The following is a 15,984-nucleotide window of genomic DNA, read 5'->3' as shown; positions in this document are numbered from 1 at the left end:
CTAGTGTAATATATATACTCAACCATTTCAAACCAGCAATACTCTTAATCAAATCCTAGTTGACCTCAAGGAAGTTCAAACTTCTATGAACTATAAAATATCAAGCAAAAAACATTTACCCAAAAACATTACTCGTCTTTGCCTTCCAGATTATCTACTACGGGTGCAACAAAAAGAGACAAAAAATGAAATGAAATAAATTAGATTTGCTTATCACAGATAATGCAGATTACTTTTGAGTTTTACTTTTGAGTTTAACATGCTTGAACAACAAAAGAACTGGACAAGAAAGCTCTGAGCACGAGCAACATTAGACAATCTCACTTTCACCGAAAGCTTAATTTGACAAGAAAATCGAACCTTTCCAAAAATGATATCCTATAGATTTGCTCACATTGGTTCCACAATCCACACCAAAGGTTAAAAGTTTCTTATAATTGTGAACTTTATTTCCATCAACGTAACATAGAAAATAGTAATGACTACTTCCGAAATAAGGTTTAAATCAATGAACAATGGTTCTGATGAACTCTCATACCATTGCAATCACATCATATGGACAATCTAAACTCTCAAAACAGTACAATGCAACAAAAGTTTACCCATAAAAAACAGATCAATACTCAGCGTCCTTGAGTATTACTCTCAACCCAGAGACATTCGTCAAGGTGGTCGGAGATGTTGTACATATATTATTGTTCTCCGGATTGCGCTGTGTAGGTTGTGGATTTGGTGTATTCTCCGTACAATACATGTCCTTGGACAAGTCTCAGTCAAGGTGTTTTAAGTTGGGGAAGAACCCCAAGGAAAAATGGAGTACAAAATTTATCAAACACGACCAATGCGAGTGCAGATCCAACTACTTTCATCCATTCATGGCGCTCTGCAATGTGTCTATGATAATAATATGGTGTGGCTATTAATAATGAATTTTGAATTGCCACAGGTTACCTTCTCTGTGTAGTCTATCCTATTTGTTGTTTGGTTAGCCTATTGACTCTTTACAAGGAGGTTGTATGCCAGAGAGTGGAATTTATGGACGTGGCTTCAACTTAGCTATAGTGTGCTTCTCTCGTTGTTCGTCCTTTTAAGGTTGATCATGAGTGAAATGGAAAAGTTGCACACGTCATGGTAAACAAAGATTTGAGATTAAATGGATATCTTTCAAGAATTAGCTGAATACAAAAAGTGGAGACACAGGACACATAAGTTGTCAAACCAATGATGGCTTTAGTCTAATTAAATCATCAGTTAGATAACTTCTATGTGTCTCCATATTTTGTATAGCTAATTCTTAAAAGATATCTATTTAGCCTCAACTCTTTATTTGACATGACGTGTGCAACTTTTCCATTTTTTTGGTCATGACCAGTCTTAGGAGGACGAACAGCAAGAGGAGGAGCATATTGTAGCCACACGCATAACTCCGCGGGTACAGCCTCCCTTGTGGAGAGACAATAGAATAACCAAACAACCAACAATGTAGACAACACAGGAAAGTAACCTGTGCCAATTCGAAAGTAATTATTAATAAGCCTCCACCATATTATCATGATAGATATATTAAAAAGTGTCATAAATGGATGAAAGTAGTTGGATCTGCATCATATTCTTCGTCTTTGATAATTCTTGTAATATATTTTTTTCTCGGTTACTGCCCACCTTAAACCATCTCGACTTTTTAGCGGACGGATATCGCACAGACAGAGGCACCAAATCCACAACCTACACAGCACATTCCGGAGAACAATAAAAATATGCAATATTATCTACATCTGGTTTGACGAATGTCTCCGTTTGAGTGTAACAGTCCACACATCAAGGAAGCCACTGCAGAAGGACGCTGATTCCCCGTGCTTTTCCAAATGCACCCACTTGAGTATAAGACCTTCAGCACAAACATCTCCGAATAAAGCAGATCACGAATCAGTAGATCAATACTCTTAACAGAAACCCAGAAAATTCAAGATTGCGAAATTACCTAATAATTTAAATTTGAAGGAGGTCTTTAAGTATATAGGCATCACAAGAAATCCATGATTAATACGAAATAGATCTCGATTTGAAAGCCCTAATACGAAGCTAAAAGTGACCTAACACACATGTAGAGATCAGTACTCTTCCTCCTTAACATCCTCACCGGCGGCAGCAGCAGTGGAGTCCACCACAGAGCTCGCAGTCACGGACTCCGCCGCACCGTTTTCAGCAGCGGCGATCCTGGACTTGACGGTGTCAAGCATGCGCTTGCTGATCTCCTTGGAGTAAACCTGCAGGATCTGAATCCCGTCTTCCTCGGTCGCGGCGGAGCCACCGGCGGCAGCGAAGGCGTCGTCCTCGATGAGGCGGGCGGTGGTGGAGGCCTCGTTGGCGGCCATGGTGCCGTAGCGCTTCGAGAGAGGGGAGGGCGTAGTGAGGGTCTCGATGAGGCGGTTGACGACGGCGTCGCGGGTGCGCTGGGTCGGCGGCCATATGCTGAAGGAGGTAAGGAGGCTGGGCTTCCCTTTGTGAGCTGGTGCGTCGTGGTGGCGATGCTGTTGGGAGATTTGGTCTTGAGGCGCTGCTGCGGCGGTGCTCTCGAAGTCCGACATTTCGATGAGGATTTGTGGAGGTAAATACTAACGCTAAAATTCAAAAATAAATATAAAGAGAAAATGAGAGAGTAAATAAATTGTTGGTTTTTTTTTTTTTTTTTTTTTCAGTCCAGAATTGTTGGTGAATTGAATTCAAATGTGGGAGAGAATTAAAGTTAGGGTAAATCTCTTTATTACTCTCATGTTTCGTGGTTTTCAACATTTAGTACATCAAGTTTTTTTCGTCTCAGAGTCGTACCTAGAGTGTAAATTTTGGAACAGTCTCGTACATCCGTTAGTCAAATTGTTAAGTCTCCTATTAACTATGACATGGCGCCCATTTGAACAATAACTGGACGCCATGTGTCGTGGAAATTAAAAATAAATTAATTAATTAATAAAATAAAATAAATATAAAAAAAAAACCTTCATCTTCCCCAAATCCTACCTGTACCCACCTTCCCACCCTCCCATCACCCCCCCATTCTCCCGCCCCCCTAACACTCTTTCTCTCGCACCACTCCTACCCGGACTCCCGCGACTCCTCGCATCACTCCTACGAAATCGACTGCGACACCCCCAACCAACCCCACTCAGCTCCCTCTGCGACACCCATAACGACGCTAATGGATCCTCTTTGACGGCTCCGGTCACGACTTCGATTCAGATCGGGTCTCCTAATGGATCCTCTCTGACGGCTCCTGTCACTGCCTCACAGACAAACCCCGATTTCCTGGGGATCGCCATACCAGAGAACTGATGATGTCTCAGGCAGAGATTCAGAGGCAGATCCAGGAGTTGTAAAGGATGCAAATCGTTGCTAGTCACGAGCTGAAAGGCACATGAACATTGAGGGTATCCGGTGACGACTGGGGTGGGAGGGTAGGCACGGGTGGGATTTAGGGAAGACGAAGAGGTAGGTGATGGGAGGGTGGGCGCAGGTAGTCACAAATGGTGATGTCGATTTATACTTCTTTCTCTCTCTCTCTCTCTTCTACTTTTCCTTTGCTCCTGGAGACTCAAATCCCATAAAGCTTGTTATTTATCGTTTGGCTTCTTCTCTTTCCACCATTTCCTCAGCCGGCAGCGGCTTGATTGTCTTACTTTCAAAATTTGAAGTTAAAAAATTAGGGGTGGGTACGGGTGGGATTTGCTGAAGATGAAGTTTTTTTTTTCTTTTCTAAATTATTATTTTGTATATATAATTTGTTTATTATATTTATTTATTTATTTTATAAATAATTTATTTTTAATTTCCACATAGATGACATGTAGCGTCCAATCATTATTCACATGAGCATCACGTCATAATTAACGGGAGACTTAACAGTTTGACTAACGGATGTATGAGACTGTCCCAAAATTTACACTTAAAGTATGATTTTGAAACGAAAAAAATTTGATATACTAAATATTAAAAACCACGAAATATGAACGTAGTAAACAAAGATTTATCCTTAAAGTTATATATAGGCGAAGATTGGAAGCTTAAAAGGATGGATTACCTTAGGCGCGTGTTTATGTACACGGAATCGGAATGAGTTGAGTGGGAATGATTCCAATTCCGGATCAACCTTCCGTTTACCATCCCAACAGGAATGAACAGTGATGCGGGCCCCAGGTAAAAAGAGGAATTGGATTCCCACTTTTGGAGGAATTCAATTCCTTAGGGGAGGTGGGTTTGGGCATGGCAGAATGGGAATCAATTTTATTGGTTGCTGGGTTTGGTTGGTTAGGTTTGGGCCTTTGGTTTGAATTAGGCCCTTCGAATGAAGCGGCCGCTTATGTTTACACATTTACCAAATAGTTTGGGCTAATACGTTGTACAATTTTCGGCTTTGCGATTATTTTCAAAATGAGATCACAAAATCTCAATTTTTCATATTTTTTATATCGTACCAATTTGTACTTTCAATTTTAATCATCTGATTCTTTATTAAAATGACGACGTTGGAAGTCTATAACATGTTTATGAGCAAACGTGTAACCACATTTGCACCACGAGGACAAAAATAACTCATCATGATTTTTTGACTATCCTAAATCGATGCATTATGTCCCAAAACGGCAACCAATGGTATAGTTTGATTTAATGAGTGCAAGTGTGGCTTAGATGTCAGCCTCAAAGTAGATCCCACATATAACGGAAGATTAGACGCAACAGTAATAACTCTCAATTTGTCATATGCCGAAATAAACACATTTTGACAGATTAAAAAGGTCAATAACAAGTTAAAACTTTACAAAATAGAAGGAGGTCCTAAGTGCTAAAATTGTACCTTAAAAATATAGAAGTGAAAATTGATCGGTCCTTTTTTCATGCTAAAAGATCGGCAAATATATTTTTCTTAAGACAATATGATTCAAACTTCAAACCAAAGTTTCGAATTTACTTTTGTTTTTTACAGGGAAGATGGCATGACTTTGGCGTGGTTTGCAAATGGCCTCCAAGGGCTTCACTTCATACAAAGTTTAGAGCCTTTTTGGGATTGCTTTGTTAAAATACACTTAAACGAATACGTGATTTTGAGAGGGTGATTTTAATATAAATATGTTGAACTTTTAATTTAAAACACTTGAAGAAGCACCAACATGTGCAAGCAGTTCTAAAATGAGAAATGCTAAGAGGATTCTCTTAAAATGGGACTCTCTTAAAATGGGACTCTCTATGGACTTTCTGCCACCTCATAGTTTAACTTAATTTATGTGCCAACATTATAAAACGTTGTGCCAAATATGAGGTGTCAAAGAATTCATAGAGAGTTTCACTTTTAAAAAAATCGTCTTAGCTTTTATCTTCTAAATTTTATTTTAAAATGCACTTAACAACATTTCTGATAATCAAACAACACTTTCAGTCATTATTCATGTAAATACTTAACGGGCTCAATTAGTGGTGATGAATTACTTGGGCCTGATTTCGTTGCCGTGAACCTTAATGCTCCACAATGGCTCTCCGTCTAATTTGTCTCCACAATGAATTTTGGTTTTTAAATAAGGTATGAGACAATTTTTATTTAATCAGAAATTATTGTAAATGAAGATGTGAATGTCCGTTGTAATAATTAAGCAATTAAATATGACTACTTTATTGTCAAAAACAAAATCTTTGGTAGGTTTGAAAAGTTTGATAGGGTTTGGTAGACATTTTGCCTATAAAAGATTGAAGAACAAAGAGAGGAGAAACATACAGAGGAAATGAAGAAAAAGAGAAAAGAAAGAAGATGTATACAAAAGAAAATATCAGTGAGTCAGGCTAGAGAGAAAATAATGAGAGTTATTTTGTATGCATATTATTTCAAATAAAGAAAAAAAGTATTAGTATTCCCCCAAGGACGAGGACGTAAGCACACTTGCCGAACCTCATAAATATTATGTCTTATTTACTTTATATTTCACTGCACACATACACCAATTTCATACAAAAATGAAATTATATCTAGTCATTTGAAAATCAAAAATCAAACAAACCAACAAAATTTGAACGTTAAAAAACACATACCGCCAATGGAGAAGAATCATGCCAAATTAGAATTGAAGAAGACAAACTAGTCGGCAACCACATTCCTTCTCGTATCTTACACTCGAAATTTTAATCCTCGTATCTTACACTCCCCACCATGAAACTCTCTGTCAACTTCATCCTCGTATCTCTTGTACTCCAAATTTTTACTCCTACATTATTTTCCTCTCTGTTTTATCGATTCTTGCTTACCAATTGCCAAAATATTTATAAAAATTATGCAGTAAAAGTTATATTAAAAGTATAAAAACAAATCCGCCAAGAACACTTGAAATTTATAAAACTCCACATTTACATAAATTAAAAATAAAAAATAAAAAAAAAATCAAACAATGAAAAAAATGGAAGAACAATCACCATTCTTCTGGTACGCTACTACAGGTCTCATCATCATCTTCCTCAGCTTCCTCGCCAAATTTAAACCAAAACACAAATTTACGAGTCTGCCCCCATCCCCGCCATCTTTTCCAATCATCGGCCACCTTCACCTTCTAAAACATCCAGTCCACCGAACCCTCCACTCCCTTTCTTCAAAGTTGGGAAAAATACTCCTCCTCAAATGGGGTTCGCGGGCAGTCCTCCTAGTCTCCTCCCCTTCCGCCGCTGAAGAATGCTACACCAAGCACGACGTTGCCTTCGCCAACCGCCCAAGCCTGCTTGCCGGAAAACACTTCCACTACAACTTCACAACCGTCGCGGCGGCATCCTACGGCGACCACTGGCGTAACCTCCGCCACGTCATGACTCTCGAGTTCTTCTCCTCCTCCCGCCTCGCCGCGTTTTCAACCGTCCGGCGAGGAGAAGTCCGTCTCTTACTGAACCAGATCATGAAGAAATCAAAGGTCGAGCTCAAGTCCAAATTTACGGAGCTTGCGTTCAACGTGATGACGATGACGGTGGTGGAGAAGCGGTACCTCGGCGAAGACGTGGCAGACGACGAGGAGGCAAAGAATTTCCGGGAGGTTATGAGGGAGGCCGTGCACCTATCGGCGGCGACGAATTTGGGAGATTTTTTGCCGGTTTTGCAGTGGTTGGATGCGACGGGTTTGGAGAAGAAGATGGTGAGGCTGATGAAAAAGATGGACGGCTTCTTGCAGAGTTTGATTGTGGAGCGCCGTGGGATTTTGGCGGCGGGTTTTGAAACGAACGGCGAAGAGTTGAAGAAGTTGATGATCGACAACTTTTTGGCGTTGCAACAAACAGATCCCCACTTATATACCGACGAAATCGTCAAGGGAATCATTTTGGTAAATTTCTTAATCCTGCAACTTTTTTGTTACACAAAGAGAATTTAGGCTCAAGACATGATTCATTCGTAATTTGGTATCAAACTCCAGTGCCGAGTCAAAAATTCATGCCAAAGGGGAAATTAGAATTTTTTTTTAGTAATATCATGACAAATTTTAATCAAATAAAAGTGACGGAGCTTTAAAATTTCTATGAAAAAATTAGTATTGAGAGAAGTTATAATAAATAGAATTTGTGTTAATATTTTACACAACATTGATAATAACGTTATAATTAGCTCAAACTATTATTATGAGATTTCTCTTTTCATATTATTGAATCTTCCTCCCGAATGTCTATACCTTGTTTTATATGAACGAACAAAAAAATAAAAGGTTTAAAAGAAATCAGAAGGGTTTATATATGGTAAACTTTATTTTAGGTGGGGGTTTAAAATATCAAAAGGTAGTTTTCCATCACCAGGTGTTGACCACAGGACTGAAGATACCTCCAAGAGGTATAGATTCCAGGATGGACAATAATCAGTAGACAATTACTATAAGTTTAAATTTCAGGATGGGTCCTGAACTTCCTTAGTCTTCATGTGGTTACGCCACTGTTAAACTCGTCGAAATCAAAAATGTAATTTTTTTCAGTTTAACAGTAGAAAATACTACAAAAATATAGTTCTCCAGTATTTAGGTAAGCTGCAACTTAGGTCGCATCAATTTGAATTCAAGTTTATTGTAATGTACCTAGGCACGCATGTACATTGGGACCAAGGTGGTCCCACAATTATTCGGTTTATGGAAAATATACATCTAAAAGTTTTTTTAGGACCCTTGGAATGTTTGGGCATGAGTTTCTTTTGTGTCTATCAAGTGTTTAATGAAATGTCTGTTAGGCATATCTCGACAAATTACATCGATAGCAATCGACAAATTCTCTCGATATCACTGATCGGATTGTTTTGACATATGTCGATATATGTTGACAAGTGTTCAACCTGGTTTGGTTGACGACAACAAGCTCACCAAGTGTTCGACGAAATGCTCAATGAATATACTGAAACGCTTTGCATTTTGTTTTTACCTAAAAAATTTGTATTTTAACATCAAAACTTCCTAAGGTTCGAATCCTGAATCAGTCACTTAGCGTATCTTCTACTATTGAGTTTATATTTTTCCAACTTGATGAACTCGAATTGTAAAAGTAAGTTAGGGTTCGATTGATTGTTCAAGCCAGAGTTGCATCCCTATAGGCCTTACCATTAGTCGCGTCCAATTTCAGATGGTAAAAACAAAATCTCTGTCATGCGTTCCACAAGTACTTGATGTATGTAGATGTATTGATCAAATAGTTGAGTGATTATGCGTTACCAGGTGCACATCTGCTTGTATGTATCTTTCATCTAATGGTCACATAAGCACATGTTTGTACTTCGAGTAAGCATGATCACGTTACATACGACCAAGTCACATCACAGGTGTGCACAGTAGACACAATAACGGCATTATAATTTCGACTAATCAATACTAATTGTAGGTGTTGCTGGTCGCTGGGACAGACACAACAGCAACAACCCTAGAATGGGCAATGGCACTATTGCTAAACCATCCAGGTGCAATGGCGAAATTAAGAGCCGAGATAGATACCAAGACTGGATCTGATCATCGTCTGTTGGAAGAGCAAGACTTGCCGAAACTGAACTACTTGCAAAATGTAATCAACGAAACGTATCGTTTGTACCCTTCATTTCCAATTCTAGTGCCTCATGAAAACTCAGAGGACTGTGTGGTAGGGGGATTCGACGTGCCGTGTCACACAATGCTCGTGATCAATGCGTGGGCTATCCACAGGAACCCTGAGATATGGGAGGACCCCGAAAAGTTTAAGCCGGAGAGGTTTGAAGGGTGGAGTGGTGAGGGGTCCGAAGGGTATAAGCTGATTCCATTTGGGGCTGGAAGGCGACGGTGTCCTGGGGCCAGCCTCGCGAACAGGTTTGTTGGGTTGGCGCTGGGAAGCTTGGTTCAGTCGTTTGAGTGGGAGAGGATTGGTGAAGAGGAGGTGGATATGAGTGAGGGTTTGGGGCTTACCATGCCAAGGGTCAAGCCCTTGGAGGCTATTTGCAAGCCACGCCCAATCATGCTATCTTCCATTTAAAATTCGACCATAAAGTCCAAAGCACAATACTACTGCTACATTATTCCCTTTGCTTGGTAGTAATCATTATGTATGGTTTGATTGTAATCAAGTTCAAAGTTATGGTTCTTATAGTTAAATCTATCAAAAACTAGTTTAACTGAATTTTTCGTATAACTGTTAATGTTAGTAAAAAAACACTTCAATTGATATTATTAAAAAGAGTAATACTTAAAAGATTCAAATGATAGTAAACAATCCGATAGTCCAAGAAGAGTCGGGCTTAATAATAGTTAGGACAAAACGGTGGCTTAATTATCTTTTGGCATTGTTTACCATCAATTTGATCATTCCGTGAAAATTTTTAGTTAAATAAAAACTAAATCAGAAAAATACCTTTAATTTAATAATCAATTGACCAAAATGATTTGACAAATTTGAGGATATTTTTGTCATTTTATTTTTATTTGATGAAGATTTTTCACGAAATAATCAAAATAATTGATAGTTAACAAACTCAAGCATCAATTCTATTAATTTTAACTCTCAGATACCAAAATAAAAAATTATGTTAATTTCAGAAATTATTTAAGCTAAAAAAACCATATCTTTTCCGTACAGATTTCAACGGTCAAAAGACAATTTTCGATTTTGCTTCTCAATGCAAGAATTCCATGGCAACTGCCAACGCCAACAGCATACAGGATAATCCTAAAACCATCCCATCATCTTTATGTAAATTTTTCTTAAGATTTACTAATACAATTATTTCCGACAAAGATAACTGTCTACGTGAGTTTATATTATTAAAATAAAACGTCACAATTATAATATATTCATGTTATTGCTGAAGATATGTATTTAGAAGCCCCATTAAGAAGACACATATAAGTAGCAAACAAATGCATTGCCACCAAAATCGTGGCTACTAAGAAAATATCACGCTACATACTACATATAACAATTCATCTCTCAATGGTACATTGCAAATCCTGAAAAAGACCTAAAACTGGAGAAGTGGAAAGGACTGGAAATGGACAATCTACAAAAGCAACAGGCATTTTCAGGTTCACTTCAGGCTTCTTTTCTAGAGGGGTAGGGGCCCTAGGGGGCTTTATAATAATAATAATAATAATAATAAACAAGTTCAATTTACACATTGATTTCGTATACGAAACAACAAAATAGATTGAAGAGGAGGACATACTAACCTAGCCAACTGTTCCAACTCACGTTTGCTATGAAATTAAAAAAGCCATTTACCAATGAAGCCTGATGAAAGTTGACAAAATGAGTGCTTGCTTACGCCTTAATTTTTTTGTTTCTTGACGTTAATTCCTCAACGATTATGGAGAGGGTCTGAAGCGTTAGGAACTCTCCTCTTGCTTGAAAAGAAGACCTCAAATGAGTGCTTTGGATTCAAACGATGCTTCTGCTGCGGCGGCTGCTGCTTATTATTCTCTTGTTCCCCTGCTAGCTTATTCGGTGATTGCGACGAGTAGTTCAGCTTCTGCACATCAAGTTGCATTGTGCTTTCCTTGTCCCCGGAGGCCAGCATTGTGAGAAAGACCAAGATTATTACGATGAACTGCTGAAATTGCATAACTGAGACTTGTGGGGGGTTTCAACTTTCAGGTTTAAGAGAAGAAAGATGAAAAAAGGAGGGGTCTGAAGAGGGAGTTTTAAAAAGGCAGAGTGTGGAAAAGCTACATGGCTTTGTTTGGAAGTTTAGAGAGAGAGAGAGAGGAAAATAAAAGGTGATGTGGTGCAATTGAGTATACCCTGCAAACAAGGGACACTTCCCACGAGAACTCATTTTTGTTTGCTTTTCTTTTTCTTTTGTATAATATTCTTTGTGTTTCACGAGAACTTTTCCTAGCTTTCTTTTTCTGGTCAGAACCCTCCCAGGCTTTCCAGTCCCCTTAAACAAGGCACTCATGCATCTCACTCCACTCCAACCCAGAATTAAACAAATAAGGGTTTTTTATGTTTGTGTGTTATTAAACTAAGGATTAATTGCAGTTGTGTTCCTTAATTTTGGAATGGTTTCGCTTTGGTTCCTAAATTATTTTCCATCTCAAGTTGGTCCACAAACTTTCAAAAAGTGTATATGATAAGGAGAATAGTGACATTTGTTATAGAAGTTGACAACAATCTTGTGGCTAGGCCTTGAATGCGGGCTGGCTAGTGTTTTAGGCGAAATTGCACATTGCATCGACCAAAATGAATGACAACTTCACAATGACAGAGTAGATATGTAGCAAAACACTAAATGGCTCCAACGACCAAATCCATTGGTCTAGGTCGTTGATATAATCAGGGTATTTCTTAAGACAACCTAATTCTTTCGAGATATTTCGAAACTCAAGTTCACCTCGATCTAAAAATCTTCCAACAAACGACTTCTTTTATTTCTTTTGATACGCAGCGTGATTGTTTTGTCAACTTTTGTAATAGATTGTGAGCAATTGTCCTCGGTAAACACAATTGCGAAAGTTCATGGACCAAACCATGAGGAATAAAAGTTTGAAGGACGAAAGCGAGGAACCCAAAAATAGAGTATAGAAAAGTTGGCTCTTGTGCTAGCTAGTTGTTTGGAGGGGTTGTGGTTGTCGGGTTTGGATATTGGCCTGGAAATCTATGTGTTGCTTTTTAGAACATCGGAAAGGGTGAAATCATCATATACATCCAAGGGCTTTCTTCCTTCATGCAAAAGGTTGCCATACGAATATCTCTTGCTTTTTCTCCTTTTCTTTGTTATTTAAGAAGGAGACATACAATATAATTCTTAATTATTTGCTTAAAGTAGACGATCGATTAATTTGAGTGGTCAAATCATGCGTGAGTCTCTTTCCAAAGTTTTGAATCTTTCTTTGTTTTCCTGCTTTATTTGAGCATTCCTTTCCCTTCGTTCGCGATGAATTGCCAAGACATACGGCATCCATTTGTTCAAAGATCCAAGCTGCTTTCTCTGACGACTGATACGCTACCCTGACTGGTAATTTCATGCATGGAAAGCGTACGTCCTGAAAATCTTGGACGGACTTGGAAGCAAGAGTTTAGATAGATTTTGTTTAGTCTTTTTGTGTTGAGAGATATGCAGCAGAAAATCCTAATAGTGCAGAACTCAAAGGAGGCATCTCTGTTAAGGATATAATAGGACCATCAAATGATAATGTACCTGATTAAACTTTACTTAGCTGTTAAGCTATGACAGTTAGGTTGGCTAGAGTTAGGGATAAAACTGATTGTACCTATTTATAGATGGGTGGGTACCCATTCTGTTGAGATATAATGAAATCATTTTGTACAACAACTTCCCTCTCAACAATTCCCTCTCTTTCTACAATTATTTGTCTCTGCCTCTAACCTTTCTCTTACAGAACTATGAGTTTCTACATGGTATCTTCACCATAGTCCACCGACTTCGATCCCCCGCTTACATTTTCTTGAATTTTCTCACTCTTTCTTGTTCTCCAAACAGGTCTCATTAGCCCTAATTTTCTCAATTTCTTCTCTAATCCTCTCAATTTCTTCTTTTCTCTTCTCAAATCTTGATTTTTTAATGGTGACTACTACGAACTCTGCAAACTCCTCTTCTCCGGCGGCTCATCCTGGCTCTCATGGCGAGGTCACAAATTCGTCGATTCAATCCCTCTCTTCGATTACAGTTTAGAATATCATTGGTATGGTGGTGACGAAACTCAATCATCACAACTACATCACCTGGTGTAGTCTTTTCCTTCCGGTTCTGAAACGATTCAAGCTTTTAGGGCTTGTTAATGGCACCGATCTGTGTCCTCCTCAATTTGTGACTGATTCTCCTGTATCTCGAGTTCCAAATTCAGCATATGAGACTTGGTGCGAAAGAGATCAAATCCTGATGATTTGGATTAATTCGACACTATCTGAAGATCTTCTTCCATTAACGGTTGGCATGGATGATTCGAGATCTCTCTGGCAATCTATGGAGCGCCACTTCTCTGGTGCTTCTCGTACTCACATTCACTGCCTACGCTCAAAGATTCAAACTATCCAGAAAGGCGACTCTTCGATGATTGATTATCTCAATTCTCTTAAGGAAATTTCTGATAAACTTGATGTGGTTAGGGAACCGATCTCTGAATCCGATCTTGTTGCCTACATAATTTCTGGTCTCTCAGAAGAGTATGAGTCCTTTGTTGATTCGATTGAAACAAGAACTGAGCCTGTCAATCCTGATGAACTACACGAATTACTTCCTAGTCAAGAAATTTCTCTTCAAAAACGCAAGACCATATCATATTTTTCCTCCTCCTCTACATTGTTTCATGCCTACACGGCTCAGCAAGGCTCCTCTAGTTTTCATAATTACAGAGGCAACATTCGTGGACGATTTCAAAATCAAAATCGATACAATCAAAATCAGAACTTTGGAGATAATCACAACAACGACAACAACTCAGAAGGTATTCCTGGTCTTATTCCTTCTTCAAGATCCACATTTTCTGGTCAAAACTCCAACAATTATAATTCTAGAAGATCTCTTCAATGTCAATTATGCCTCAAGTATGGCCATGAAGCTCTCAATCGCGAGAAACTTTCTCAGTTTGCATCTCAACGATCACATGTTGGGCCTCCCACTGGCATGACTGCCACTACTTCTCCTTCACCGACCTATTGGTTAACTAACAGTGGTGCCTCTCATCATGTGACGCCTGATCCAACTTCTCTTAACTCTGCCATTTCTTACACTGGCAGTGATCAACTCTTTGATGGCAATGGCAAAGGTTTGTGCATTTTTCATACTGGATCTGCTTTAATTCGTACTAAAAATGCTACATTTCGCCTCAATGGTGTGATATTAGTTCCCAAAGCATCACATAACTTGTTATCAGTTTACAAGTTTGTCTATGATAATTGGGCTTCTCTGACATTTGACCCATTTGGATTCTATATAAAGGACCTAAGAACTGGGAGGATGCTCTTCCAGGGCCCATGTGAAGGTGGTTTATACCCTTTCTACTAGGATGCATCTAATGGTACCTCTGGAATTGCACTCTCTCCTTAGGCATTGATGATAACTAAGACATATATTCATTTGTGGCATAGAAGACTCAGCCATCCATCGAGTATAGTATTGCATACTATTGTCAATAAAAACCCACTTCCTATTATTGGTTCTATCAATACAGGTTCTATTTGTACTGAGTGTAAATTAGGGTATGTTACCATTTTCTACTTTGCCTTGTACTTCTACTAAGCCCTTTCATTTACTACACACTGATGTTTGGGGCCTTTCTCCTATTGCTTCATGTACTGGCTACAAATACTACCTCATTCTGGTAAACGACTATACTAACTACAACTGGTTATATCCTATGGTTTATAAATATGATGTCTACCCAGTTTTCAAGACTTTTGTTCTCAAAGTTCAAACCTTTTTTATTGTAAGATACAATGTCTAAGGTCAGATTCAGGGGACGAGTTTTTAAGCAAGAATTTTCAGAACTTTCTTAATGAGCAAGGCATAACCCATCAACTAAGTTGTCCTTATACCCCTGAACAAAATGGGTGTGTAGAGAGGAAACATAGGCATATTGTTGAAATGGGTAGGACTCTTCTTTCTCAAAGTGGGTTAGCAACCAAGTTTTGGGTCAAGGCCTTTCAAACAGCTATCTATCTCATCAATAGATTGCATCATCAATCCTCTTTTATTAGTCCATGGGAACAACTTTTCAAAGCTCCTCCAAGATATCATACTCTTAAAGCCTTTAGTTGTGCTTGTTATCCCTGGTTGCACCCTTACTCCTCTCATAAGCTTAAAGTAAATAGTAAGCTATGTATTTTGATGGGGTATAGTCTCAATCATAGTGGTTACAGATGTTTTGATCCTATGACTAATAGGGTTTATGTCCCCCGGCATGTTACATTTGATGAGCAGCTGTTTCCTTTTAAGATTGGCATGTTTTCAGTTTTTGACTCCCCTCCAGTTGCCCCATCTTCAAGTTCTCCCCCCATTACTGTCACCATTCCAATTCATTCTGCAACAAGTTACTCTCAGTCTGTCAGCCAAAGTAGTTCATCACAGAATCAGGTCTCTACAACACCTGATAGTTCTACATCTCCCTTATCTACTTCTTTAAGCATCCCACAATCTACAATACTTTCAGCACATGCCCATGTGCCTATTGACTCTCACCCCATGATTACAAGAGCTAAGGCTGGCATTCACAAACCAAAGGTCTTCACTGCCACAAAACATTTTTTTCCAGCTTCTATTGATTCCATTGCTTGTCTTCCTCTAACACCTACAACATTTCTGCAAGCCTCAAAGAATCCCAACTGGATGGCAGCCATAAAGGAAGAATTCCAAGCTTTGCAGTCTACTGGTACTTGAGATTTAGTTCATTTTCATCTGAGTTTAAACTTGGTTGGCTGTAAATGGGTGTTTAGAGTCAAACATAGGCTTGATGGCTCCATAGAACGATATAATGCCTGTTTAGTGGCAAAAGGGTTTCATCAGCAAGAGGGACTTGACTT

At 38.7% G+C, this 15,984-nt stretch overlaps 2 protein-coding genes across 2 annotated transcripts; one reads left to right on the top strand and one right to left on the bottom strand.

The window, feature by feature from the left end:
- Positions 1 to 1,945: 1,945 nt before the first annotated feature.
- Positions 1,946 to 2,635, bottom strand: LOC137717859 (MFP1 attachment factor 1-like). Its single transcript, XM_068457355.1, has one exon. It carries the CDS (start codon positions 2,586 to 2,588, stop codon positions 2,112 to 2,114), a length of 477 nt encoding a protein of 158 aa, XP_068313456.1. The 5' UTR covers positions 2,589 to 2,635; the 3' UTR covers positions 1,946 to 2,111.
- Positions 2,636 to 6,425: 3,790 nt separating this feature from the next.
- On the top strand, positions 6,426 to 9,483 carry LOC137716921 (cytochrome P450 81Q32-like). The gene is made up of 2 exons (XM_068456272.1): positions 6,426 to 7,340; positions 8,866 to 9,483. The coding sequence occupies exons 1-2, from the start codon at positions 6,426 to 6,428 to the stop codon at positions 9,481 to 9,483; spliced, it is 1,533 nt and encodes a 510-aa protein (XP_068312373.1).
- The last annotated feature ends 6,501 nt before the right edge of the window (positions 9,484 to 15,984 follow it).

Source organism: Pyrus communis, chromosome 15, assembly GCF_963583255.1.
Source record: "Pyrus communis chromosome 15, drPyrComm1.1, whole genome shotgun sequence".
NCBI classification, from domain to species: Eukaryota; Viridiplantae; Streptophyta; class Magnoliopsida; order Rosales; family Rosaceae; genus Pyrus; species Pyrus communis.
Note: the sequence above shows the minus strand (reverse complement) of the source record. Positions and strands in the feature narration are given on the sequence as shown.